The 25,267-nt window shown below is 43.1% G+C and overlaps 1 protein-coding gene across 1 annotated transcript in view; it reads right to left on the minus strand.

Moving 5' to 3' along the window:
• Positions 1-2,294: 2,294 nt before the first annotated feature.
• NALF1 (NALCN channel auxiliary factor 1) overlaps positions 2,295-25,267 on the minus strand; it is a 440,503-nt gene continuing 417,530 nt past the window's right edge. The window contains exons 2-3 of the mRNA XM_063127407.1: positions 13,563-13,734; positions 2,295-2,590 (exon numbers count right to left, since the gene is read on the minus strand). Of these exons, the coding sequence (XP_062983477.1) occupies positions 2,295-2,590; positions 13,563-13,734 (468 nt within the window). The remainder of the gene's footprint in view (positions 2,591-13,562; positions 13,735-25,267) is intronic.

Raw genomic sequence — 25,267 nt, forward strand, 5'->3', positions numbered from 1 at the left:
ATCCTCATTCTCAGTCATAGCAAAACACTATCAAAACAAGAAGTCTTGCAAAATAGTTGAGCTTATACATCTTAACAAATGCATTAGTTTAACCTGCTAAAGCAGTAGGGATTTTTCTTTTTTCTTTTTTTTTCTTTTTTTGCAGAACTTCACAAACCATAAAACATGAATAAAAATGCATATCAACACCGCAGTGATGAACAGAAATGTTTCTTTAAGGAGGGCAGGGAGAATGGATTTTCATAGCTAGGAAGTAGGTAATTGGTTAGCTAAGAGAATATTTCCTATCTTTTTTCCTTCATCTCTCAGCTACACAGCATACAGCTCTAAAGTGCACTTTCCAAGTGTAGTTAGAGAACAGGAAGGAATGAAAAGTTTTTTTATTTTAAAAACAGCCCTTATTAACTTTTCCTTCCGTTTATTCTAGTGTAAACTCTAAAAAGCCTTTTTAAAAAGCAAGTTCTCATACACTCAGCAGGTGATATGATCCTATCAAAAAAAAAAAAAAAGCAATGAAAAAGGCAATTTGAATATTTCCCCCACCAAGTTTGACTACTCATAGCCTGACATGTTAAATTTTATTGCACACTCATGAAAATGGTTTATCTATTTTTTTAAAATAGATGGGTTTTCTGCCCCAGCTGTGCTAACATACCATTCTATCTCTGCCCCCCTGCCCTGCCCCGGCTCCCTGCTCCTGCCCTCCTTTCATTCCAGTGATAGATTTGACACCATGTATTACTTGTGGGTGCTTCCGGATAAAGCTTTTTATTGTGCAATTAAATGCACTGCCTGGTCCACAGAATTTGACGGAGCATCCAGACAATATCAACTTTGAATTGTAGCCCTCCTGTGTTTTCCCAGCTCTTCTTCCACCTTTTTTCTTACCAGAAAAAAAATCCGTTAAGGAAGGAAAGATGGAATAGCTTCACACTGCCATATGAGTGTTAGCAAAAGGAGCCCTCCATCTGGAAGCATCCTTAATGGATAGAGGACGGCTTCACAAATCGGATTGCTGTTGGAGAGACCCATGTGGACAACAACACACAAGTGTACATACATCTTTAAAAAAACTGCAAACATTTATCCAGGAATCCTGGTTTGGCCAGGGATTCCAAGATGGGTGTTTACGCTAGATGTGCGTATACTAATGTGTGATGTCCACAGATTACATATTTACTATAGGAAAACTGGTTTGTCTCACAGCAGTCATAATGTGAGAAGATGTCCTCAGAATCCAATATGGTAGGTCTTTCCCTATAGTTTTTATCAGGACACAGGAATCTTTGTTTTTTTCTGAACTTCTTTGCCCCATAGATTATATCGAGATGTGCCAGTTACGTGACTGAAGAGGAATTAAAATCGTAATTCACAATGAATGCCAGACATTTACCACCACTGTGAAGGCCTCTCATGTAGTCAACTCGCTGAGCTCTTAACCCGGTTTCATACACTGTGTTCTAAATCAGGCTGCTCCTGTTCAACTGACCAGTGAGAAAGGACTGGGCTTCTTTGAAAATGGGAAATTGGAGCAACAGTTTGTTATAGGTTTCTTTACATTTACATTCACTCTCTGATTCCACCTTCTAAGGAGAGCACTTCTTTGTCCTGCTAGCCTCCCCAGCCTCCTCGCTTTGGGTTTATCCAGTCAGGGGACTTGTGCAACAGTGGCAGAGGCCCATTTGAGTCGTGCACCCATTCATTGTGATTACACAGACGGAAAGAAAGCGGGCATAGTCTGCTTTGGGGCACCGGGGGGGGGCAAGGGGGCAGGGAAGGTGTAAGGGGAGAAGGAGAACTGTTTTTGTGGGTAAGAGGGCCATTAAGGGGGCTGGTTTTGTTTTCAAATCCGTTAAGTTAGTTATGCCATGGACCCACAGCAGTTCTTTCCTCTAATAGAAATTGACAAGACGTAAAAGACAGAACTATTGGATGAACACACACAATGACTAGAAATAGATAAGACAGTGAAAAGACTTAGTTTAGCTCTGAGAAACTGTCCGAAAAATAAAATCCTGTATTAACAAGTGCAAAAACAAACCCAAAAAAAGAAACTCCAAACATTAAAACACAGTGTATAAAATGGTGTGAGAAATTTAAGTCACCAGACAGCCTTTTAGTCAATAAAAAGCTGTATATGATGTGTCCTTGTTTGGATTGTGGCCCGTCGGTTGAGTTTTACCCCGAAGGCCTTTGGAGGAGTGAACAGAGGCCAAAAGGACCCAGTCTCTTGCGTTTGACTGCAGTATGCTGGGGCCTGCTGTGTGCCTATGGGAGGAGATGGAGCGGGTCTTTTATTCCTCATTGGTTGAATTATCTTCCAAATTTGTTATGCCTCCAAAGCCCAGTTCTGTTGAGTTCTGTGCTGCTGAGACCGTAAGTACTGTATGTAAGAGAATTAATACAAGAACACACAGTTTAAGTCTGCTATTACACAGTCTTGATGCTGATGAAACTGTGAGTGATGTCCGGTGACACATCATTGAGTCACTTGTTTTTATAGTCCCTTTGGATTGGTTATCTGATAATAGTCCCCATCTGACATCACAGCATTCTGGTTCTGCATTGGTTGGATAGTTGTCATAGAGCCCTGCAGGGGGATAAAACAGCAGCAAGTTAATTCCCATTCATGTTTTTACATGGTAAAGCAATTTTCTGGATACAGCAGTATGCCCTGGGTCAAGAGTCAAGTAGCAAACTTTTATTGTAACAATGCCTTGATGTGTATTGCTGTTCTTGTGGTTGGAAAATCAGCATATAAATTAAAGTTAATAATAATAATAATAATAATAATAATAATAATAATAATGGCAACCCACTATTCAAATATATTCCAAATGTTCCAATCTTGAAATGAGTTAGACCTTGCAAAAGACCACTTCATCTACCACACCTGTAAATCCATGATGACTTCTATCATGTATCATCACATGAACTGAATATTATTTGCTTGTGAGTTTTTATTTCAGCCTATAACTCATATACTTAGCACATCTTATTTTCATAACTGTTAAAAGAGGCTTCCAGGCCTAGCTGCTTAGGAGTTAACAAGGCCTTTGCTCATGGTGGCAGAGAAGATTTTAAATGTAGAAACCCAAAGGTCAGGTGATGTAATTCCCAATTTAAAATATATTAGTTTAGGAGTAAATTAGATCACAGATTCACAGATGGGTATTGATAATAAGCTGTTAATAAGTTTAATTCTAGAATTACTATTCATACCACAGTTAAACCTTCTATGGCAGTTTACTCTGAGGGCCAGTTTACATGATCACCACAGCCTACCATGGATTATTTAAGACACAATGCATTGTTGCATGTGCTGGTAGCCATTTTGAATATTCAGCCCTGGTAGGTGCTTGCCATGGTTTGTCGGGTTGTCCGAACCTGGGTGGCAGGGGTTGTTCGAGGGCTGAACAACCTCCAAATAACCCATGGTCTCTTGTAGGGTTTGTTGTTTAATGGTTAACACAATAAATTATGGCAACACCTCGCTGGGGGTGAATATTCAAAATGGCCATTAGCAAGTTCCATGACCAGGGTTCAAATAACTCACAATGGAGCTGTGATGATTGTACAAACCCGGTCTGTGTGTGATTCTGGGCAAGTGGAGGAGATTTCATTCCAATCAATGCATCTGGTTTTTTAAGTAAATATATTCAGGATTTCAGTTTTATCATAAGCTCAGAAACTACTTGAAGCACACTTGTACTTAAGTCAAGTTCAGCCCAGTGAAGTGTTAGAATGCTTGTCTTAGTGCAGCATGTTTCTCATCATCCATTTAAAAGTCACTGACAGTGCAATCCACTACATATCTACTCAGAGGTAAGCCCCATTGAGTGTAATTGAGCTTACTCCCAGGTAAATGGGGATAGGATTGCAGCCAAACAGTGAAATCCTATGCATATCTATTCAGAAGTATGTCTGTTTGAGTTCAATAGGACTTACTCCCAGATAAGTGTGTCCCATTTAATTCAATGAAATTATTCCGAAGTAAATATGCACAGGATTGTTGTATAAAGATTCCTTTTCCGTTTACTCCTTACCTTTATTTCCAGTAGATAAGCTACTTACTACAGCTGGAGAGGCAGGGAGACCAACATCACATATGGTGGCATTCTAATTCTCTTTACAATTTAAATAACTTACTTGTACTGTTCCTTTCACCCCTCACTCAAAGCCCTATATCTTTTAGAAATGATGTAACATGGAGATCCAGTGCAGACATTACTATGACCAACTTACGGGTGGAAGCTGTTTACTTGTACTAATAATGTGACACTGGAGGAGAAAACTCATGGAAGATTTCAGTTCTGAGTGACATTACCCATGGAAGCAGATAGCTCATATGAGCAGTTATTTCCACAAGTAAGCCCACTAAATCAAGTTTCTGATTTTCCCCATTTTTAATTAAATTGTCAATAGTCAGTACATAAAAGGAAGAGAATCATGCAAGAACACATAAAATAAAATTAATCTCCTTAAGGCCTGCATGGGAGGCTCTCCTCTGGGCACCATCCAGATGTGATGGGAGATCAGCTAGAAGGACGCGCTCTGTTGAGATACCCAGTTTAATTTATTTTTTAATTTTAAAATATATACTGCTCAATAGCCAAAGCTCTCTGGGTAGTTCACAAAAATTAAAACCATAATAAAACAACCAACAGGTTAAAAACACAAATACAAAATATAGTATCAAAATCACAACCAGGATAAAACCACGCAGCAAAATTGATATAAGATTAAAATACAGAGTTAGAACTGTAAAATTTAAATTTAAGTTAAAATTAAGTGTTAAAATACTGAGAGAATAAGAAGGTCTTCATCTGGCGATGAAAAGAGTACAGTGTAGGCGCCAGGCAGACCTCTCTGAGGAGCTCATTCCACAGCCGGGGTGCCACAGTGGAGAAAGCCCTCCTTCTAGTAGCCACCTGCCTCACTTCCTTTGGCAGGGGCTCACGGAGAAGGGCCCCTGTAGATGATCTTAAGGTCCGGGTAGGTACATATGGGAGGAGGCATTCCTTCAAATAACCTGGCCCCAAACTGTTTAGGGCTTTGAATATCAATACCAGCACTTTGAATCGGGCCCGGACGTGGACTGGCAGCCAATGAAGTTGTAAAAGGACTGGCGTAATGTGATCTCGCCAGCCAGTCCCTATTAATACACAGGCTGCCCTGTTTTGTACCAGCTGAAGTTTCCGGAATACTTTCCCCTGAGATGCCGGTGTTGAACCACCTGCATATGCATTTGGCTATTAAGAGCCTTTTTTTCCCTTTTCTTGTTAAAGAAAATGTATTTAACTGTTGCTATGTGTACATTTTCCTAGCATTTTTTCTTATTCTTATATAACAACTCTTTAGACATCAGTTGTTAGGGGAATGATCACTTTTTGGTTACAATTTCAAAATAAATAAAATTTATTAATTAATTCCCCCCCCCCCCCCAGCAAATGTTTTTGCTATGAAAGGAGGACTTTGGCTGGTGGGAAGGCGGAACGTTGCCTCCCACTACCCACCATCCCAGTGCAAATCTCTCAGCAGCTGCTTTGGCATAACTGTCTTTTCAAAATGCCATCATCTTCTTGCTGATTCTGTGGTCCCAGCCAGTCATGAAGCCAGCATGATAATGAGCTTTATCACACCAGCGTTATACTGTGCAATCACTGCGAATTGCGTGCAAAGGACTCCGAAATTTTCCATCTTATAATCTGCTTTTATTGTGAAGTACCCCCATGCATCCTGCTTTAATTGTGCTATAAAAGCAAAAGACTCACTGTATTTTCATACTAGTTTTCGAGCGTATCATCTGAGTGGCCACTGGGGCGCAGGAGCAGGATTTGAAGAAAAATTAAACGCTTACATCTGCGTAAGCTTTAAAGATAAAGACATCAAAATTGGCACAGTAATAGATATTAAGGAGAGCTTTAAGCATACCAAATTTGAATCGGATTGGGTCATCCATTGTTTTTTTTATGATTTTTTTTACATTTCCCCCCTTAAACCCACTTCCTGGGGGGGATCCGCGCGTTGCTCCCAGAGCGCTTCTATGCGATCCCAGTACACCCCGAAAACGATAGTCTGACTTCCCTGTAAAAGAAACGAGGAAGAGCCGTCCATGCCGACGAGGACGAGGAGAGCTCTCCCCCGGCGAGGAGAGCTCGGCAAAAGAAGGAGGGGTGGAGAGTGGAAGAAGCTCTCCACCCCTCCTTCTTTTGCCGAGCTCTCCTCGCCGGGGGAGAGCTCTCCTCGGCGGCGGCGGTGGCATGGACGGCTCTTCCTCGTTTCTTTTACAGGGAAGTCAGACTATTGTTTTCGGGGTGCACTGGGATCGCATAGAAGCGCCCTGGGAGTGACGTGCGGATCCCCCCCTGGTATGCAACGGATCTTGCCGCCCAGTAGCAACAACTAAGCTGACATCTTAGCGCTGTAGGGATAATTCGAGGGAAACAGGTACGTGGAATGAAGCTAAATATCATGACACCACATAACCATTCACATTGGGCCACCTGGTAACTTCTTCAAGGCTATTGAGACAGAGGGCTTTTCTTCCTTCCCTTTTTACTAAACTGTTTTCACGATGCTGCCACATAGCCAAGCAGAACTGCAAGCTGAGGGCAGCAAGCTAAAGCAGAGTAAGGGTAAGTAGCAATGTCCTCACTCTGAATGCATGAATACTTTTGCCCATGTTCTCAAAGATACCACAGAAAGGTGGAGGGGGTACTTTTCACAGGGGGTGGAAGAGTTTGCAAAAAGTTTTAGTTTCAGCTCAGCTTTAATATTAGTTGCTTTTCCACTACTGCCTGACATTGCTTGCTTTGTTTTACATTTGTTTGCTATTTGTTTAACCATTTAAAGAAATAATTTTAATTTAATACTTAGATTTATTACTGCGTACTTTTAACTTTCTTCTTTACCTTCAGGAAATATTGGAAAGGCAAATTAATTCTTAACCACCAGGGTCATATATTATCTTAAAAACACTTCCTTAAAAACGTTTTCCAGGACCATGTTTCCAACTTTGGAATGTGCTAGTCCTAATTTCTCATGTAGAGCTCCATCAGACGGGGGAAGTCACGCTTCCCTACCATCACTTCTCTGCCCCCATTTTTGTTGTGCATTACTTCTTCTTTTGAAAGAGGATATAAGCAACGTGCATGAGGCCCGTTCAGTCGGCCGTTCTAATTGTGCTGCTTCTCCTGCACACAGCAGGAGAGAGCAGCAACTTCCGTGTTTAAAAATATATCGCACTTTCTGAGGGGTTTTGTGTGTGTTTTTGGTCGTGTGAGGAAAGCCAGCAGGGGTGGGAGGCGCATGAGGGTCAGACATTGTGAAAGGGACCCATGGAAATTCGTGAATGCTCAGTAACGAGTGTGCAATAAAATGCTTGTCTGATGGAGCTCATAGTCTCTTTGCTTTCATGAGAAAGCCCATAATCAAGAATGAGTGTCAAGTGGACTACTTTTGTCAGCCACCTATTTCCTGGAGAGACGGAATGAGTACCAATCCAGCGAAGACTTTAGTGTAGCAGAGATAGATGCTCCGCTTCCGGCGTGAACACTTCATCTGATATGGTCTGAAGTGTTTATTGTTCTCCACTAGGTGTCCCCAGTCACCTATCCCAAACTATGAAAAGAAAGTACTTTATAAGCCATGCAGACTTCCCAGAATTTAAAGCACAACAATGAGATCTCCATAGCCCTTTGTACAACATACGTGCTGGGTCTTGCCCATTGGCTTTAAGGAACATGTGATACCTTTGCTCTGCAATCTACAGGCTGAAACTCCAGGAGTGGCGTTCAGTCTTAAAAGACCTTTATGGATCTCTTACTCAAAATGTACAATGAACCTGTGCCGTTATTCGGGAGATAAAGTGTGATCTTCTGTATTTCTCCTTTTGGCTTAGTATTCCTTTAGTACTGGGGTTGCCTGGGCTACAGTCCCAATAATGTAGCAAGGGGGATGCCCTCCTCAGTCTCCAGACTACCTTCTTGATTTTAAAGATTAATTAAAAGTATATTTGCCTTGTATTATTAAGCAAACTGAGTCACAGGCCTAATTCATTTGGACCCTTCTGGGGTCAATTAGGCACCTACAGCTGTTCAACAAGCAGAACTCTCTTCTCACAGGAGGGTTGCCAATAGGGAGAAACTCTCAGGTGCAGATCAGTACGTACAGGCTGGGTGGGGGAGATTCAAAGAACGATTGGATTATATTTATGGGAACACAAGGAAGAATATAGAATACTCGGTTGCTCAGTATGAAATAAACATGCTCGCAGATTTTCTTCTCCTGGCCAATGAAGTTAAAAGCACTGCACAGATTCACAACACACATGACAATTATTATTTTTTAGTTATGATTTAATATGAGTGTAATTTGGAATTATTAAAATTACTTAATAAGGTAACAATGAGTTTTACTCCCCGGGAAGTGTATTTGCAGCCTAAATGACTTGTAAACATCACAGATTATGTGGATTTGCCAGATATACAAGCTGGGTTTAGAAAAGGAAGAGGAACTAGAGACCAAATTGCCAATATCCGCTGGATAATGGAGAAAGCCAGGGAGTTCCAGAAAAACATCTATTTCTGTTTTATTGACTATTCTAAAGCCTTTGACTGTGTGGATCATAACAAACTGTGGCAAGTTCTTGGTGGTATGGGGATACCAAGTCATCTTGTCTGCCTCCTGAGGAATCTGTATAACGAACAAGTAGCAACGGTAAGAACAGACCACGGAACAACGGACTGGTTTAAGATTGGGAAAGGAGTACGGCAGGGTTGTATACTCTCACTTTACCTATTCAACTTGTATGCAGAACACATCATGCGACGTGCTGGGCTTGACGAATCCAAGGCTGGAGTTAAAATTGCAGGAAGAAACATTAACAACCTCAGATATGCAGATGACACCACTTTGATGGCTGAAAGCGAGGTGGAGCTGAGGAGCCTTATGATGAAGGTGAAAGAAGAAAGTGCAAAAGCTGGGTTGCAGTTAAACCTCAAAAAAACCAAGATTATGGCAACCAGCTTGATTGATAACTGGCAAATAGAGGGAGAAAACGTGGAGGCAGTGACAGACTTTGTATTTCTGGGCACAAAGATTACTGCAGACGCTGACTGCAGCCAGGAAATCAGAAGACGTTGACTTCTTGGGAGGAGAGCAATGACAAATCTTGATAAAATAGTTAAGAGCAGAGACACCACACTGACAACAAAGGTCCGCATAGTTAAAGCAATGGTATTCCCCATAGTAACCTATGGCTGCGAGAGCTGGACCATAAGGAAAGCTGAGCAAAGGAAGATAGATGCTTTTGAACTGTGGTGTTGGAGGAAAATTCTGAGAGTGCCTTGGACTGCAAGAAGATCAAACCAGTCCATACTCCAGGAAATAAAGCCAGACTGCTCACTTGAGGGAATGGTATTAAAGGCAAAACTGAAGTACGTTGGCCACATAATGAGAAGACAGGATACCCTGGAGAAGAGGCTGATGCTAGGGAAAGTGGAAGGCAAAAGGAAGAGGGGCCGACCAAGGGCAAGATGGATGGATGATATTCTGGAGGTGACAGACTTGACCTTGGGGGAGCTAGGGGTGGCGACAGCCGACAGAAAGCTCTGGCGTGGGCTGGTCCATGAAGTCACGAAGAGTCGGAAGCGACTGAACGAATAAACAACAACAACAAAAATTGTATTTTTTACAATTTAGCAAAATTTGGGGATAGGGTGGCCAGGCGTCCTACTTCACAGGAGACAGTCCTCTATTTTAAAGAGTCCTCTATTTGATGGGCTGTCCCATCCAAGTCTGCTATAAAGAAAAATAACTATAAAAAGGTGAAGTGAGCAGGGGCCTTGACGTTGTCCATCACCAGTTAGTACCGGGACAGAAGACTGAGCAAACACAAAGGTCATCTGGTCACAGTCTTCTCCATTATGGTAAGGTGCATTGCATTTCTATTTAAGTTAGAGTTACTATTTCTAAACTTGCAGCTCTGCCTATATATTTGCATAAGCAAATGTTATGTAAATTGGAGTCCTCCTTTTTGGTGATGCGATTTGTCGGGTTTTTTTTTTTTAATAATAATAATGCATAATTGATCACCCTAGCTATTCTCCATGCCCTTTAAACCTCAGTGTCACAAACATTCTGGCTAGGGGCCTACGTATACTTATTATTTTGTGTGCATGGAAAGTCTGAGTGGCTAGGTAGGGCCAATGAGTCACCCTCACATTTTGCTTGACGGCGTTTTGCTTCATAACTTCCTTCAATCCGCCAGCATTATTATCACCCCTGGTGTTCCATTGGCTGTGATATACATGTCATTGAAAGTGCAATCCTATGCATTTTTAGAGAGAGAAAAGTCCTACCACTCCCAGCATTCCCCAGCCATGCGTAGGATTGCATACACCTCTTCAGAATTGTTTGTTTGTTAATTTTATTGACATTTTTAATTGAATGGTTTTTGTGTTTTGATGATAATTTTGTATTTGTATTTTATTCTTGTTAGCTGCCTTGAGCACCATTTGTAGTAGAAAAACTGGACACACATTTAATAAACACATAAATGAGTACATATGTGTTAACAGTATTGGCTCCAGGTCTTGGGGGTACTTGGGCAAGAAGACCCTCAGTGGTCCCCCTCACTCAGTCAGCCCACTCCCTCTCTGCCCCTGCCACCAGCAGCTGCTTCTCCTCTTCCTCATCTTTTCAGCTTGCTCGCCAAGCAGAGAGCCAGTCCTGATGGCAATGTGCTACCTCCTGGTGGCAGTCTGCCTATGTACACCATTTGCAAGAGGGTGCTGTTGCACTCATAGCCCGCTTGTGGGTTTCCCATGGGCAGCTGGTTGGCCACTGTGTGAACAGAACGGACCCCTGGACTAGATGGACCCCTGGTTTGATCCAGCTGCTCTTATGGTCTTATATTCAATGAGCCAGCAGGCAGAGGCAACTCCCACTCCTGCTCCTCATCATTGCTGTTTGGTTGGTTGCTCCCACCCTCTGGGCCAGAGTGATAGGTGAGTAACAAAACAGGTAGCAATGGTGAAGAGGAGGAGCAAGTTGAGGAGGTTCTTCATCAGGTGTGGTCCCTCAGCAGTTGCTGGTCCATGCTGAGTGTTGATGCTGGCCCTATGTGTTAGTAGCATTATCAATGATGATAAAACTATCATTTCTCATCCAGGCTGTTTATCCAAGATGGTGTGTGACAATGTCCCTGCCTTTCCCTCCAGTTGGCAAATCCATCCTAGGCACCTGGGGGCGTTACTAGACGAGGCTCTAGCGCGCGTTACCTTCCGCAGTCACGTCGAGGCTTCCAGATGACGTTCACGAGGATCCGCCGTTATCCTGCGGTGAAGCCTCTTTCTCCCGACTTTAAAAAAGTGAGTTTTAGGGCGCCTTTTCCTGCCGTCCCGCGGTAATTTGGAGTACGTGTGGGAGGATGTGAGGTCACTGCGGTCCGCACTGGGCAGGAAAAGGCGTGCTAAGGGGGAGTGGTCAGCGGCTTCGGTCAAGCCGCCTCCGCCATTTGCACGCAGTCCGCCAGCTGGGGCAGCGCGGCGGAGCGGCTTTTTTTTATTATTCCCCCAGTGACAGTTTGCGCAGGAACGGAGGAACGGAAAAGTGGCTAGTGTGCTGCTGGGGTGTGTGGGGGATGGGTGGGGGATGTGCGCCTGTTCTAGTGGGTTTTTTTTTTATTTCCCCAGTGACAGTTTGCGCAGGACCGGAGGACCGGAAAAGTGGCTGGTGACTCCTTGCGGTGGGCAGCTACCGTGGCCGCATAATGGCGGTGCTGTACGCTGCCTGTTAGTGTGGGTACCAGGCTGGCAGAGGGCAGAGCTGTTTGTGGGCTGCTGCCATGGCTACGGCCAGATGTGGGTTGGCTCCTTGGGATGGGGCACAGGGCACAGAGGCGGTCATCGCCGCCGACACCTCAGAGGCATGATGGGAGATGTAGGCACAGAGTGGCCATGCAGACGATTGACCTCGGGTCATATGACACCCGCCACGACCCCCATCAGGAAGTGAGCGCATCAATGTTGACCCTCAACAGCACCAGCAGCACTTCAGCTGGCACTGGCACTGCCGCCGCTGCCGCCGCCAGGGCCAGCGGCGGCATCGCTGACGGCTGCGCAAGTTTGCGGTCTTTCGGACGTGCGCAAACCGTGCAGCGAGCGAAAAAAAAAGCCGCGGCAATCAGGCCGGTGTGGCTGCGCAACCGTGCTCGCGGCGGCAGCAGCACAACCGGCGCAAACTTCCGCCACAAATCGAAGGCAGGTGTGGATCATGAGGTGTCACGGCTGAACGGGAAAAGCCGCTTTCACCGCTCCTCAACGACGGAACACCCGGTAGGTCTAGCAACGCCCTGGGCATTCTTTTTCAGATAGAAGGGGGGAAAAACAACAAGGATAAGAGGCAGCAACCTAGGATAGCCAATTTCTCTGTGCGCCCCCCTTCCATCACTTTTGAGGTAGTCCTTCTACATGCTAGGGCTTGGCTGGGTGTTACAACTGTGGCATTTGTGCTGATTCCGGGACTTGCTATTATTAGGGTGACCATATGAAAAGGAGGACGGGGCTCCTGTATCTATAACAGTTGCATAGAAAAAAGGGAATTTCAGCAGGTGTCAATTGAAGAGGGTGAAATTCCCTCTTCATCACAACAGTTAAAGCTGCAGAAGCCCTGCCCTCTTTTGTATCTGGCCACTCTACTATAGCTAGTGTAGCTTTAACTGTTGTGATGAAGAGGGAATTTCACCCTCTTCAATTGACACCTGCTGAAATTCCCTTTTCTACATTACTGTTAAAGATACAGGAGCCCTGTCCTCCTTTTCATATGGTCACCCTAGCTATTATGTCACAGACTTTGCAGACTTCTGGGCTCAATGTAAGCATGTCAGACTTCCTATCTTTTTAAGATCTTAGCTGTTCATCTTTAAAAGTGAAGAATAAGCTCTTCTGCCCGGCATATTCAACAGATTTAATTAGCCATGACACTGTGTGCATACATTAGAGTTAATAGCAGTGTCAAAAGCAGGTATGATAAAGGATAGTTTCAGTTCAATAATTAATTAGTCTCCCTGCAGTATTACAAAACCTAGAATTTCTCCTCCCTAATCATGTTATGATGATGAACAAATGACCAGAGCCCCTTGTTCTTTCTTTGGATGAATCATAGAAATGTAGGTTTACACAGGAGGCCGATGTATGCGTTCTACATGTGAAACAGGTGAGGTTTGGTTCTGATGCACACATTTACCCCATTTTGTGTGATACGAATTGAAACATATGTGTATTGCCTTAAGTGAACACGCCCCAGTCAAATGATTGATCTATCCCCTTTTTTTAAGCAGTGTGTGCTCAATGTGCAGAATGTAAAAAAAAAAAAATGGCCATGGAGTAAGGTGATTCTCAGCCATATTTTGATACGTTGGATACACCTACTTTAAAAACTTTGAAAGCCTTTGGGTTTTGGTAATTGAAATGGATGTGGAACTAAATAGTTAAATGTACCACATAATGCTGTGTTCAGAAAGCGGTGTTAGGAACAGCTGCTGAAATCTGCCATACCTGTACAGATGAAACTGGATAATCCTCCATAGATGACATCATCATTGTCTGGTAATATAAATGGACACCTTGTCTGAACCTCCAAACAGTATTGCTTGCAAGGAATTGTGTTGTTGCAGTGAGACTGTGTGACTTCAAAATACTGGGAACAGAGCCAGGCTTTGTAGACAGTCTAAGAGGAAGGAGGAGGGGTGGGGGGAGAGAAAAGGAGAGAAAAGAATCAGACATATAGACAAGCCAATGTAACATAATTATATATATATATATATATATATATATATATATATATATATATATTGTTCAACATAAAATTCTAAGAGACTGTCACTAAGATAAAAAGCATATTGCCTTTTTTCCATTTCCCCAAAACCATCTTCTAAAACACCTACTATTGTTTATTAAGTCATTGTTCCATTAATTCCAGTTCCCTTGACAAGAGAGATAGAGCCCCAGTTTGCATGATCACCAGTGCAGTTAACAAGCCATGGTAGTGTGTTAACCATGATGCGCATGGCGGTCACATGCTGACCTGATTTGCTTAATTACCCTCACCTCTGTGGCTTTTTGTTGTTGCCATGCGTCTCACCCTCTCTGGGTTCAGAGGTCATGGTAAGCTGCACCAGTGAGGGCAATTAAGCAAATCTGGCTGTCATGTGACCAACATGTGCAATGTGCATCACCTGGCAATGATGCGAAATTGCCCATAGTGTTATCTGCACCCCACTTATCTGAGCAGTGAGACATCCCAGGGATGCAGCACTTGCCCAGTTTTGGAAGGTGGCTACTGCAGGCTTACTGGTGTATTGCAACACAGGTTGAGCATAGATGGAGGTACAACTTACACCCCAACAGATATCCAAAATCCACTATTCCTGCTTCAGATTTCCAGGGAGACAGTGAGATGCTTACAGAACCCAAATTCAGCTCCCTGGCTTTCTCCAACTCTTTCTCTAACTCAAACTGCAGCCTGGCCTTAGTTTCCTTCACAGACACTTACACTACTGCCTTATAATGGTTTATAACGGTATTGACAATGGTTGGGGCCCAGGACACATTCCATATACCGTTTTCAACACGTTATATCCTGCTTGCTGTAGATCTGACCCTAGATTACAACATCCCTAGCCAGGAGGTGTGGGTGGGAGGGGAAGATATCCTAGTCATTCAGAAGGCCAGCTATTAAGAGCAATCATGCCCGGCACATATGGTGGCAGCTGCAACAAGCCATGTTGACTTGCTTCAGCTGCCGTGATCACTGCCTGTTGAGTTTGGTCGAAGGGGGCAAAACGTTGTGGTGGGGCTGGATGGATAGATGGATGGATAGCCTCTGTGACCTGAAGTCTGGGGTGGGGACCTGAACACAGATTTAGAATTGGATCAGAGGGACTCTATTATGAAGTTCACTGACACCATGATTTCCACTAGGGGTGTGTACGGACCCCCCGCTCCGCTTCACTTCCAGATCCGTGATTTTCAGAGCGGGCCGCTTCGCCCCGTCCCTGCTCTGCCCACTTCCGCTCCGCTCCGCTCGGAGCTCCGGATCCGGATCGGAGCTCCGTTTTCCCCCCCCATAGGGTTGCATTGAAAGCTAAAAAATTATACAACTTTTTTTCTGTTCAAGTTAGAAACCTCACGTTTGGCACCATGACACCTCATAGGGGTATACACGTGCACGCCAAGTTTCAAGGGAATCCCATCATCCCCTGATTTTTGGGGAATTTTTGAAAATCGGGCACCCCATTCACACCCCTTTCCATAACTCCGTCAATTTGCATGTTAGAAACCTCAAACTCACCACCATGAAAGCTTATCCACGTGTCCACATGGACGCCAAGTTTCAAGGCAATCCCATCATCCCCTGATTTTTGGGGAATTTTTGAAAATTGGGCACCCCATTCACACCCCTTTCCATAGCTCCGTCAATTTGCACGTTAGAAACCTCAAACTCGCCACCATGAAAGCTTATCCAGGGATACATACGCATGCCAAGACTCAAGGCAGTCCCATCATCCCCTGATTTTTGGGGAATTTATGAAAATCCAACACCCCTTTCCATAGCTCCGTCAATTTTGCACGTTAAAAAAAACCCTCAAACTCACCACCATGAAAGCTTATCCAGGGATACATACGCACGCCGAGACTCAAGGCAGTCCCATCATCCCCTGTTTTTTGGCGGGGCTTAAACCTGCAAAATTTGGAACTTCCAAAACTCCAAGTGAAATGGGGCCATTTCAAAGGAAATCCCAACATGCCATGAATTGGGGAGTAGAGATAAACCTATATGAATCTTCTTCCACACTTGAAAAATGGATTTGGAACTTCCAAAACTCCAAGTGAGCGCAGGAAGGACGTCTCCCCTGAGTCAAAGCCAGACACACACAACATCCCTGCAAGGCGGGCAGGGGAGGAGAGAGGGAAGGCAGGCAGGCAGGCAGCAGACATTTCTGGGGGCATAAGGAAGTGAGCCAAGGATAAGCCAGTAATGCATATAAAATGGAATAAATAAATAAATAAACAAAGGAGGGGTGGAATTAAAAGTAGCAGTGTTGCTGAATAAACAGCAAGAAGAACTTTTTTTAAAAGGCTATATCTGTCTTTTACCAGCAATAGGGGGACGTGCCCAGGGGAGGGGGAAGCAGCAGCTGCCAATTTGACTGGTGGTCAACCAGTCTTTTAAGAAGCAAGGCTGTCAGTTCAACTCATGAAAGCCATTGCTCCACCGCTAAGAAGTAGAACTGTCACTTCAACTCATGATAGGCATCGCTCCACGACTAAGAAAAGTCGACCGCTCACTTCAACTCATGATAGGCATTGCTCCACCGGGTTACTCTCTTTGGAAGGCTCTGATGGCCTTCCAAGTACAGGAGAGAGTGGGGGCACGTCCACAATGAGATGCCCTAGGGGAGCTCATCCCCTTGCACCACATCTTTTCAGTTGTTCCCCAAAGTTAGGGTGGGTAGCAGTGCTGTGTTTCTATCTCTTATTATTGGCATAGTATATGATTTCAGGTTGTGTTTGTGCATTTGGTGGGGCTACTGTGTTAAAAAAACACTGGGAAAAGTCCGTTCAGATTAAGAAAGAGAAGTTTCCCAGAATCCCAAGTTACCCGTTTTGCCTATGCCGTCCTCTAACTTTGGGATCATGTGATTATGACCGGGAGCTGACTCTGCCCCTCAGCCCTTTGAAAAAGGTATTTTTCCCGCTGATTTTTCCAAAAATTCTAGCGCGCGACCCGCACCATGCAGAGAGGTGAGAGTAGTCTCAAAATGACCCCCATCCACGACTCTCTGTGCACAAGAATTTTCAGAACGATAGCTTAAAAATCAACACAGTTATCCCCGATTGTTTTCCTCAATGCAATCCTATGGGCGAAAACTGCCGTTTGACCCGCGCTGTCCGTTTGTTTACCCGATTTGTAAAAAATTCTAGCACGTGACCCGCATGACGCAGAGAGGTGAGAGTAGTCTCAAAATGACCCCCATCCACGACTCTCTGAGCACAAGAATTTCCGGAACGATAGCTTCAAAAACAACCCAGTTATCCGCGATTATTTCCCGCAATGCAATCCTATGGGCGAAATGTTTTCAAGATGGCGATCGGAGCGCTCTGCCTGAACTAGGAACTCCGAAAAATGGTCGCTTCTCTTCGCCTTGCTTCTAGGGATCCGCGGTCCGCTTCTACTCCGCCTCTGGGTAAGGCGGAGCAGGCCAATCCGCTACTGCTTCTCCGCTCCTAATCGGAGCGGAGCACATGCCTAATTTCCACCATGATTATCAGTGCTCTAAGCCAAGCCAAACTGGAACTATGATGAGACTAGTAACTGGAAAATGAATGGAGTGGGAAGTAAAAATAAAAATAAAAATGCTGCAGCCATGTCCTATAAGCAGTAGCACATGCAGTCTTTGAACAGGCCTCATCGTTTAGTCATCTGTTATTTCTGTCTGCCTTGAATTTTGCAGCCCTGGCTATGCCTGTACTTGAAAAGTCTTGTTTCATAACAAAGTGAATACAAAATCCAGCGGTAAGCTGGGAAAATATACATATACTTGAACAGTGGAAACAAAATACAAGAAAGAGGTTCCAGAGGTGATTGGTTTGCCTGTTCCAGTTTTACTATGTAAAGTAAATCACAAATATTCACAGAAGGTGGTGCTGGTTCCCTGCAACTAAAGATCAAATCCAGGCTACAGCAGTTAAAATAAATGCTTTGATTACTTAGGAAACATGACATAGAAATATGCTATTATTATTATTATTATTATTATTATTATTATTATTATTTACTTGAACATTCAGTTCTCATGATTAAAGGACATGACTAGAAGCTGTTGTCTAGAAACTGTTTAGCATAGTATATCTAACCCATGAACACCCAATATTTCTGATGATGCAGTTCAAGAGTATATCGATCTGCTTTTTTAATAACATGTTTAAGTGCACTAATTTGCTCTATGTATGAGTTGATCTTCATATTTGTATTCATAAATAGCTTGGTTTTTATACACCTTTGAGAACATCTCGTTTATGATTGACCAAGGAGCACTTTTAATAACATCATTGCATACCATTGTGTCTAACCAGCACAGGTTTGTAGTGAGGTGGACTCAGTTGCTTCTCATAACCATGAATGCATCTTTGACCAGTCACATTTTATCTGATTCTATTGCTGATGCACCAGATTCTATCCTGGCTGTCTCTTTGGTGCATCATCGATAGGTTATGGCATAGGTTATGATTTGGTGCACCAGCAATAGGTTATGGCACAGCTCCGCTCATTATCCACCATATTCTGCTGACAGGGCCTGCCTGTAACCCATCATATTTTCCCAGGGAGGTTACACTCCAGCAGAAGTGAAACCAGAAGCCTTTCTATTGGGACTAATGGACAACCAACTGAAAGAGAAGGGGGGAACTTTGTTTTTATATATGACAATGGCAGTGAGACTACTGTACAAACAGAAGTGGAAAAATGAAGCAACACCAACAATTGAAGAATACCTATTGAAGATATTGGAGTTGGCAGAGACGGCAAAACTTACAGTGATGAGAGATGAATCAACAGCTACATTCATATCTGAATGGAAACCTCTAACAGAATTTTTGCAGGAAACAGAAAAATGATGTATTTGTCTGTGGGTTCAGTGTATGAGATATAGGACTTAGCTAGACCAGGCTATATCCCAGGGTGATACCCGGGATCATCCCTGTGCATCCACATGATGCAGAGGGGATCCCAGGATCAGGGAGGAATCATCCCTCCCTTGCCCCACGATACAGCCCTACCCTTTGGCCCCGCTTTTTCCACAGTCTCGGGCTCAGCCATGGAGCATGTGGCCCATTTTTATGGGTTTACTCGCCGGGAGCCGCGCACAGGGTGCAACACTCCTCAGGAGTGTTGTGCCCATCGGGGGTAGGGTGGGGGGAACGGGGAAGGTAGGTGAAATTAAAAAGACCTTACCTTTGCACACGAGCATTTGTGCGCTCCATCCCCTTTAAGAAATTTCTTTAAATGGCGGGCGCGACGCCTCTCTTCCTGAGGTTGTCACGCCTTATGTGTATACGAGAGCGAGATCTCGCATTAATCACAACCTGAGGTCTCCCCTCCTCTCCCCCAGAACAAAAGGTAGGTCTAGCTAAGGCCATAGTTAACTTAGAAGAAAGAAAAGAATTTGATTATTGTTTTAAATGTATCAAACAAGGAGAAAATACAATTCACATTTGTGATATGTTGAGAGCCGAAAATATAACTTAACCTTTCTGTGTGCATTTTTTTCTTTCCTCGCCCCTTTTTTCTTTCTTTCTTTTTTCCTCTTTCTCTTTAGATGTAATGTCGTTATGTAATGCCTTTATGTTATGCATGTTTGCGAAACAATAAAAAAAATTGGTCAAAATAAAAGAAGCAATAGGTTATGGCATAGGTTATGATTTGGTGCCGCAGCAATAGGTTATGGCACAGCTCCACCATTTTCTGCTGGCAGGGCCTGCCTGTACCCCATCATATTTTCCCATGCAGAAGGTTACGATCCAGCATACTTCGTGAGAAATCTAGACGAAACACTCTTCCCTTGGAGATTTAGGGCTCATCTACACCGAGCAGGATATTCCACTATCAAAGTGGTATAGAAAAGGCAGGAGCCACACTACTGCTTTATAGCGGTATTGAAGTGCACTGACAACTGTTGGGGCCCATCACACATCCCATATACCGCTTTCATAGTGATATATCCTGCTTGGTGTAGTTGTGTCCTGGGCCCCAACAGTTGTCAGTGCACTTCAGTACCACTATCAAGCAGTAGTGTGGCTCCTGCAGTACATTTCAATACCGCTATAAAGCAGAAGTGTGGCTCATGTCATTTATATACTGCTTACACAGTGGAATATCCTTCTTGGTATAGCTGAGCCCTTAGTAAAGGCCAAGCCAGAACATTTTTCAGAAGCATTGGGGAAACATTCTCAAAATGGGTTGGAATGTTTATTTTTTGTTTTAACTTCTTTTTTTACATTTGATGTGTTTTATAGACTTTTTTATGCTGTAAGCTGCTTTGAGTTTATTTTTATTTTTAAAAGTGGTATATTTTAAAATAAATTTTCTAGTCGCGATGAAACCAATAGAAAGCATATTTTCGTAGATGTAAAAATGTAATTTTTATTTTTAAAGATGTTTTCTATCTATTTTGAAACACCTCACCTGCCCAAAGCCTTTAGAAATGGGCAAGATGCACATTTAAATAAAGAACCTGAGAAAAATAATTCCTTGCTACTATTTCTTAATATTATTATTCTTATCTAGGTTGCTGGATAATGGTCATTTAAGCCTTTCTGAGGGGATTAGCAAATACATTTCCTCCACAAGCAATTGTAAAAAGCAATATAGAGTAACTGATTATTTTCTCTCCCCCCACTACCACCACATACCTGGCTTTCATCAAAAGCACAATGAGAATTTAAAGGAGGAGGAAAAAGAATAAAAACTGCAAATTCAACAGCTGGAAGCTTGAAAGGCGGTAATTTCCTAGAGAACTTGGTTCAATTTAAACCTATTTTATTTTATCTGTTGTAGTTTTAATTTGTGTCAGTAAAAGTTTAATTTCTATAATTACCCCACATATCCGTTATCTTCAGCTTATTTGCAAGGGCAGCAGGTAGTGGCAAAGTTGCTAGGTGACCAGCTTTTTTTTTTTTAAAGCCTTATTGCTAATCTTTGGTTTATGATTACCACTTCCAGTTTGATTTCAATCATTGCACCTTGAAGGGGAAAAAATATTCTCATTACAAATGCAGTATTAATTGCTTAAGGAGTGTTTCCATGTTGTTGTGTTTAATTATTTACCAGATAGAAGTCTAGGTGAAACTTCTACTGTTTTGTTTCGAAAGAACCTTTTTGTAAAAAAAACTGTACAGCTTCCAAAACAGAAGCTCTGTAGTCTCTGTGCTTTCAATGCTTGGGTTGATCTTATCGCTTACGTTTCTCCTGTTGGCAAAATACAAATACTGAATATATTATTCGTGTTAAATTTGGCTGTGTGGGAGCAAAGCAAAGGGGTTACTGGCTCTCAAGGACTTATGAATGTTAACTGGAGAATTGATGAATTCACCCACCCAAGAAGTGATTGTCACCTTCCAACTAGCAATAGAGGCCTTGTTGTGTTATGTTTCTGCTGCTCAGAATTCTTATTGAAGAGTAAATAGTGCTGAGCAGATTTTAGATATTTTGGTTTAACGAAGGAGAAAATGAACTGGTACCTTGTTCAGATGACACCAATGGGAGAACAAGAGAATTGCCTTGCTGGGTTAGACCATTCACTCTAGCATTTTGTTTCTAGCAGTGGCCAGCCCAAAGCCTCTACGAAGCCCACAATCAAGACATGAAGGTAATAGCCCTCTCCCAAAGTTGCTCCTAGCAACTGGTGCTGAGTTACAACTTTGGGGGTGGGGGATGTGTGTCCCTTTAGATCAGCGGTTCTCAACCTGTGGGTCGGGACCCCTTTCACAGGGGTCGCCTAAGACCATCGGAAAACACATATTTCCGATGGTCTCAGGAAACTGTATTGACTGAACTATGTCATGTATCATCTTTTGTATTATTAAAGCTATTGTTATGTATTATTTTCATTAGCAAACCATCCCATGTCAATGGATCGTGTAGAGAAGAACGAAAATAATTTTATGGTTGGGGGTTACCACAACATGAGGAACTGTATTAAAAGGTCACGGCATTAGGAAGGTTGAGAACCACTGCTTTAGATGGTGCTGGACTACAATTTCCATCAGCCCTAGCCAGCATAATCAATAGTGAGGGAGGATGGGAGATGCAGTCCAACAACATCTGGAGGGACACACATTCCCATCTCTGTCTCTGGAATGTGGAACTGCTCAGTCAGAAGAGGCAATAGGGGTCTAGACCAGACATCCCCAGACCTTCCATCATCCCCAGTCTGCAGTGACCCTTCTGAAAGATTAAAATGGGAGTTGTAGTCCAGCATAGCTGGACGGCACCAGGTCAGGGAAAGCTGGTCTAGATGAATTGGTGGTCTGACTCATGACTGATTGCCACAGCCCTTCAAGGCTTATTAAGCCATGGTGGGTTGTGGTGTGTGGCAGAGGCCATTTTGAATATTCAAGCCATGGTGGCCAGTTGCCATGGTATATTGTGATGTCCAAATGTGGGTTGTTGTGGTGGTTAACAAAACACCCACAAACCTAAAACAGCCCATGGGTTGTGGATGGTTTATTAATCACATCAACAACCCATCCTCACTGGGTTTGGACCACACAATAAGCCATGGCTGCCGCTTTCAAAGCTTCTATTTTAGTCAATCATCCAGTTCTCCACCCTCCATCTCTGCTAACAAGATCATTGGAGTTAACAAGCATTGGATTGGCATTAACCATGAGCATAAAGTGAATAGGAGATAGACGAGTTCCATATCTACTACCATGCATCTTACCAAAACTAAGGCACACAATACCACTTTCATCTGGGGAAGCATCCCCACCTTATTTTCACGTTTCATTACAGAGTATTATAAAATGAATCAAAATATCCAGTATGTACACATCATTATCACACCAGAAATGAATCAAAAGAAAAGCCACCCCCATTATAGTCAGTCTGATAATAAAATACTGGGAAGCTTTTCAAACAAGTGACTCTTCACAGGAGGCCCTGACATGCAGCAGTCACCGAACGAAGACTAAACCAGCAGAATCTAGGGCGCCATACTACACATGTCTGCTGGCTTGGGGATGCTGGGAGTTGTAGGAGTTTTTTCTGTCTAAAGATGCATAGGATTGAGCCTTTAGACACATTTGATTCAGCCCTAAGAAAGACTGCGTACTGAAGGCATGACCACCAATCATGTAGGCCCCATGCAATGCTCTACAAGAGCTGCTGCTGCTGCCGGTGCGCTCTTTATTCTTTAGAGAGTGGAGTGGGCAAGCTATATTTGTTCTCACCATAGATTTTCCTTTTCCCAATTATTGTTTGCCATTAAAAAAAACCCATGTATTTTTTTTAGTATGAATTAGTAAGATTTTATTGCTGAGATTGCCCACAGATATATGTATTTTTTTTTTAGTGTGTCAGCTGGAATGCAATTGTGGGATGTATTCGGTACATGTGGGGGAGTAAATGTGTTACATAAGTATTTCCATTGCTGCAGCAAAGGCGCCTGGCTCATAAACTGTGCTGTGGGCACCCCAAACAACTTTCTTTGCTAATGCAAATGCAAACTATAGCCAAGTGTTGTATTGTTGTACCAAGGGGTAGTATTTTAGGGTGACCATATGGAAAGGAAGACAGGGCTCCTGTATCTTTAACAGTTTGTACCAAAAAGGGAATTTCAGCAGGTGTCATTGGTATGCATGCAGCACCTGGTGAAATTCCCTCTTCAACACAACAGCTAAAGCTGCAGGAGCCCTGCCCTCTTTTGTAGAGTGATCAGATACAAAAGGGAAGTGTGACCAGATACAAAAGAGGGCAGGGCTCCTTCAGCTTTAACTGTTGTGATGGAGGGAATTTCACCAGGTGCTGCATGGATACAAATTACACCTGCTGCAATTCCCTTTTCTATACAACTGTTAATGATACAGCAGCCCTGTCCTCCTTTTCATATGGTCACCCTAAGTATTTTCCTTTTTTATTTTCTTGTCCCTTTCACTTCCTGTAAGGTGATATTGACTCCGGCCTACCTTATTCAATCTCCAAAATCCCTTCTCTCCCAGCTGTATTCAGTTACCTTCCATATACAATTGATCACTCCAAATTTGTGATAAAATAAGTACCCCCCTCTTTACAGGTTCTTGTGAACTAGACAGGTATGCAAAGCTGTTTCTATATTTCTTGTCATAGTCATTTTGATTCACAAATAGACAAAGAAACCATTATTTATTTTATTTACTATAATTTATTACATTTATGTCCAGACTTTCCTCCAAGGGGCTCAAGGCAGTGAACAATTTCAGTGTGCCTAGGTAGCATGCTGTTCCAACTGGTATTGGTGTGAGGGTCCAACCAGTCTGGTGACGTTTCTTTCCCCCCTTTATATTTCATTTTGGGGGCATGTGGGGGAGTGGCTCTATGGCAGGAAATAGGATCTGTCCTGTATTTGCTAACACTCATCAACCAGGCTGGATGGGAATCCATTATTTTCTTTTTTTGGATGCTACTTTTGAATAGGGTGACCATATGAAAAGGAGGACAGGGCTCCTGTATCTTTAGCAGTTGCATAGAAAAGGGAATTTCAGCAGGTGTCATTTTGTATACATGTAGCACCTGCTGAAATTCCCTCTTCATCACACCAGTTAAAGCTGCAGGTGCCCTGCCCTCTTTTAAATCTGGTCACTCTAGTGGAGCTCCTACAGCTTTAACTGTTGTGATGAAGAAGGAATGTCACCAGGTTTTCCATATATACAAATGACACCTGCTGAAATTCCCTTTTCTATGCAACTGTTATAGATACAGGAGCCCTGTCCTCCTTTTCATATGGTCACCCTACTTTTGAATGCATGCCTACAAAGCACACCGCTGTGAATAAATGCAGCATGTTCCTTTAATATTCAGTAAATAACCACACCTGCATAGTTGTACAGCTGTGCACAACTGCTCTTATGTCTGTGAGGAGGGTTTGGTGTGACAAATCAAAGCATTAAATTAATATTTCTCCCCCTTCTCCTCCATTCCCCCTTCCAAGGAAATAAAGTTTAGAATGTCTGTTCAGGCCTTTCCAATTACTCTTCCATTCCCCTCCTTTAAAAAAAAAACTACTAGGAAACTGACAATGCAGCCATGGATCTACTCAGAAGTAAGTCCCATTGATTTTGATGGTCTTCACTCCCTAGTACATGGCCATGAAGTTGAGGCATAAATATTGGGCTATCACAGCAGAGGAGGCAGAGTTGGCTTTCCTGTAGGTTTGGAGGGGGGTGTTGGATAATTCTTGTTGTGAAAGAGGAAAGGGGGGAAAGGGAGGGGGAGAAAGCTCACCAGGTTAAAAGCAATGAATAACTCCTTCTGCTTCGAAATTGCAACAAAGGAGAGAAAGGTGCCGGGAAAGACGCAGGGTCTGTCTTGACATCTTCTTTGCCCTGGGATGACTCCAAATCTGTGCAGCATTGGTTCAGGATAAAGAGCCTAAGATGTGCGTTCCCCACCCCCATTTCTTTTTTATTTTTATTATCTATATCTGCGCAGCTGCGGAGATACA

The sequence above is a fragment of the Elgaria multicarinata genome, chromosome 5 (assembly GCF_023053635.1).
Source record: "Elgaria multicarinata webbii isolate HBS135686 ecotype San Diego chromosome 5, rElgMul1.1.pri, whole genome shotgun sequence".
Classification (NCBI taxonomy): Eukaryota; Metazoa; Chordata; class Lepidosauria; order Squamata; family Anguidae; genus Elgaria; species Elgaria multicarinata.